We start from the raw sequence: 3,486 nt of genomic DNA on the forward strand, positions 1-3,486 counted from the left end.
TTATTTCAATGCAAGGCTCCCCAAACATAGCCTAAATGTTTGTGGAAGGGATGAAGTGACAATCTTCCCAGTGAAGTGTTTAACACATTCTACTGGTACCTTGAAAAGGTATATGAGCAAAAAGGTGCGTTTGGATCCGCCTCTGATTAGACAAAAAATGTAAAGGAAATTTGGTAGGAGCCACTTGTAAATGTCACTAAGTTGACAAGATGTCGCGAATTCAAAACTCATAGAAGCGTCCCTTACCGCAAGTTTCAGGCTGGGTGCAACTCTTTGATGGGCAGGAGGAGCTCAAGGGTTTCACCAACCGGATGCAAGCTTAAGGTTAAGGGATTGGTTTTCTTAACCTAACACACACAAAAAAAATGAAAATATTAACCATTCTTTAAAATACTATTATGAAAAGTATAATTAGGTCATCAACACAATGTCAATTTTTTTGGCAAAAGGGAACTTATTTGTCGAAAAATATATGGAGAAAGAGAGATTTTCTGATCTGTAAACAGACGTGGTCATTCTCAACAAACCTCTGGTTTCATCGATAAAATAAGAAGAGAAGGGCTCGCACAAAAGCTGGTGACTTTGAAGATCCAACGGTGCAGACGAGATAAACATCCCAAGTATGTGAGCGTCATTTTTCTCTGGTCCACTGCCATACCTACTTACGACTTTTGATTTAACTTTCATCCCCGTTCAAGCCCCCGTTTCCCTCGAATCTATTTCCATCCCTAAGTAGCGGTGCTCTCCCCTCCTCTCCCTCTCTAACTCAGTACAGTACCCCTTACCCATCATACTCTCTCTCTCTCTCTCTTTTTACCCATTCTCTCTCTTTTTACCTATCATACTCGCTATCTCTCGCTTTCCTGTCATTATAGCTTTTTAGTCCTGACCCGCTCCTCTCTCTCTCTCTCTCTAAACTTTCTATATCCCATCCTGATTTAGACTAGTCTTTCTCTCTGTGTATCCTGCATCCCTGCATTTTCTGCATTTGTTACCCTCTTTTCTGTTATACTATTACCCATTACTCTCTCTCTCTCTCCTCTTCTGTCACGACCCATATACCTCTAATTTCTGTGACCACCCATCAATCTCTCTCTCTCTCTCTCTCTCTTGGAGAGGAGGAAATGACGACCACCAACGAACCAGAACCCACCGGGGCGGTGTGGTCGTCGGCCGAACTGTCGGAATCCCAAGGCTCCGGCAGCTACGACTACTTCGAGTTCGAGAGCGCATGCTCCACGCCGTACGTGAGCGCTCCCTCCAGCCCCGGCCGCCCTCCCACCGCCGGCGGCAACGGCTACTTCTTCAGCGCCCCCACCAGCCCCATGCACTGCTTCTTCTCCACCCGTTCCGCCGGCTCCTCCCACTCCATCTCCCTCGACTGCGACGACTCTTTTCCGGCGAGGTTCTCCGGCTCCCCCTCTGCGGCGTCCGTCGACTTCGAGTTCGCCTCCCGCTTCCCGCCGGCCGGGCCCGACTCGGGCTCGAGCCCGCCGGCGACGATGATCTCCGCCGACGAGCTCTTCCTGAACGGCCAGATCCGACCGATGCGCCTCTCCTCCAATATGCAGATCCAGAAAGTGGAGTCCTTGCTAGACGACGCCCCAGACGTCGACGGCACCTCCGATCTAGCGATTCCGTCCGGCGATGGCGCCGTCCGTGGCAGGGATTTCCGGTCGAAGAACCGGTCTTTCTGCCGGCGAACCCGATCGCTCTCGCCGCTGAGGAGTTCCGAGCCCGGGTGGCCGGAGTTCCCGCGGGAGGCGGAAGAGCAGGAGCGGAAGCCGGCGGATGACCCACCGCCGGTGGCGGAGGCCGGTAGGCGGAGCTCGAGGCGGTGGATGAGCCTCAAGGACTTCCTCTACCGGAGCAAGAGCGAAGGGAGGGGCTACGTCAAGGAGAAGCTCTCGTGGTCCGCCCTCTCCTTCTCTTCCCCGTCCAAGGAGAAGAAGGCCTCCTTGATACCGGGGACGGCCGGAGCGGCGGAGAAGAAGAAGAAGAGGGCCGTCGGCGGAGACGGCGCCGGAAAGCGGCAGGTCCCGCCTCCCTCGGCCCACGAGCTGCACTACACGGCGAAGAGGGCGCAGGCTGAGGAGATGAAGAAGAGGACGTACCTACCCTACCGGCAGGGCCTGCTGGGCTGCCTGGGGTTTAGCTCCCGGAGCTACTCGGTGGTGAACGGCCTCTCCAAGACGTTCCACCACCACCACCACCACCCGGTTCCGTCCAGGTGAGCGGCGGCCGGTAGCCCTCCTCCGGCGAGAGAGTAGGGCATCTTGGGGATTATCAGAATGTATGTACAGACTCCCTCTCTTGAAAATATCTTTGATTTTTTCTCTGTTTCCCCTTTTCCTTTTTTTTCTTTTACTGTGACCAAATGGGAGATCATTGATGGCTTATGTTATCGGCCCTTTTCTGGTTTGATTGTTCTTGGTTTTAATCAGATGGAATTTTAGAGTTTCATTCCCTTTTTGCTTTCTTTTCTAGCATATGGGTTGAGAGAGTGAGAGGAAGCTTTGAGTTTCATAGCCTTTTTGTTTTCTTTTCTAGCACATGGAGAGAGAGAGAGACTTTGCATGTGGAGGTATTATTACCATTTCTCTTTCATCTTCTTATTTGCTTTTTTTCTTTTATTTGTGGGAGGCATAAGGATTTAATTGGGCCGTTTTATGGATAAGTTATGGTTTAAATGGATCAAAAAAATGAATTGTGTGTGTGACTACCCACTGTGATGTTGAACACAGGCAGCCAGATTCATGGATGCACGGTGGCAGATGAGTTCTTTGTTTTAGCATCCCAATCTTTGTTTTTCTTTCTGCTTTTCATTTTTGTGTTATATTTAATTTGGTGAATATGGTATTAAGAGGGGTGGTATGCTAAGTCATAAAAACTTGGGCTGCAATTTAACAAAGTGATGGTGCTCTTTTTGGAAGTTTGCAGAAACCAGTTGCTTGCATATGCATGTTCTCTCTCTCTCTCTCTCTGTCTCTCTCTCTCTCTCTCTATATATATATATATATATATATCGTTGTTGGGATTGCGACATTTATTTAATTGTGTGATGCGGGGAGGGTGATGGTTGCAATCATGGGGGTTGGAGTAGGTCATGTCATAAATTCACTTTGAATTCGATGATGGATACATCTGTAGGGGTATCCCAAGTTGTTGAGGTTATAGGGATACTGGTGATGCAGTTCATTTTCTGGGATCCCCACTACGCGTCCCTGAAACTCAGTTTGTTTTATTTGTATTCCATGATCATCCTTGGTTGAGATCACGTGAGTTGATGGGGATGTGAGTATTGGTTGTCAGCATTAGAGGATGGACCATGGATGCGTTGAGAACTCAGGGAGAGTTGTAGGTGGACACGAGTGTGTGTAGTAGTGGATGTTTTTTTTTTGTTTCTCTTCGAGTTGCAGTGCTGCCCCACCAGCATTGTGAGTGTAAATTTGTTTATTTCTTGGTTCTTGCGCAAGATACATGTGA

The 3,486-nt window shown here is 49.0% G+C and overlaps 1 protein-coding gene across 1 annotated transcript; it reads left to right on the top strand.

Annotated features, from left to right (window-relative positions):
* Positions 1–1,004: 1,004 nt before the first annotated feature.
* On the top strand, positions 1,005–2,639 carry LOC149820703 (uncharacterized). Its single transcript, XM_089983656.1, has 2 exons — positions 1,005–2,293; positions 2,551–2,639. Exon 1 carries the CDS (start codon positions 1,125–1,127, stop codon positions 2,232–2,234), a length of 1,110 nt encoding a protein of 369 aa, XP_089839782.1. The 5' UTR covers positions 1,005–1,124; the 3' UTR covers positions 2,235–2,293; positions 2,551–2,639.
* The last annotated feature ends 847 nt before the right edge of the window (positions 2,640–3,486 follow it).

The sequence above is a fragment of the Nuphar pumila genome, chromosome 12 (assembly GCF_984573655.1).
Source record: "Nuphar pumila chromosome 12, dmNupPumi1.hap1.1, whole genome shotgun sequence".
Lineage (NCBI taxonomy): Eukaryota > Viridiplantae > Streptophyta > Magnoliopsida > Nymphaeales > Nymphaeaceae > Nuphar > Nuphar pumila.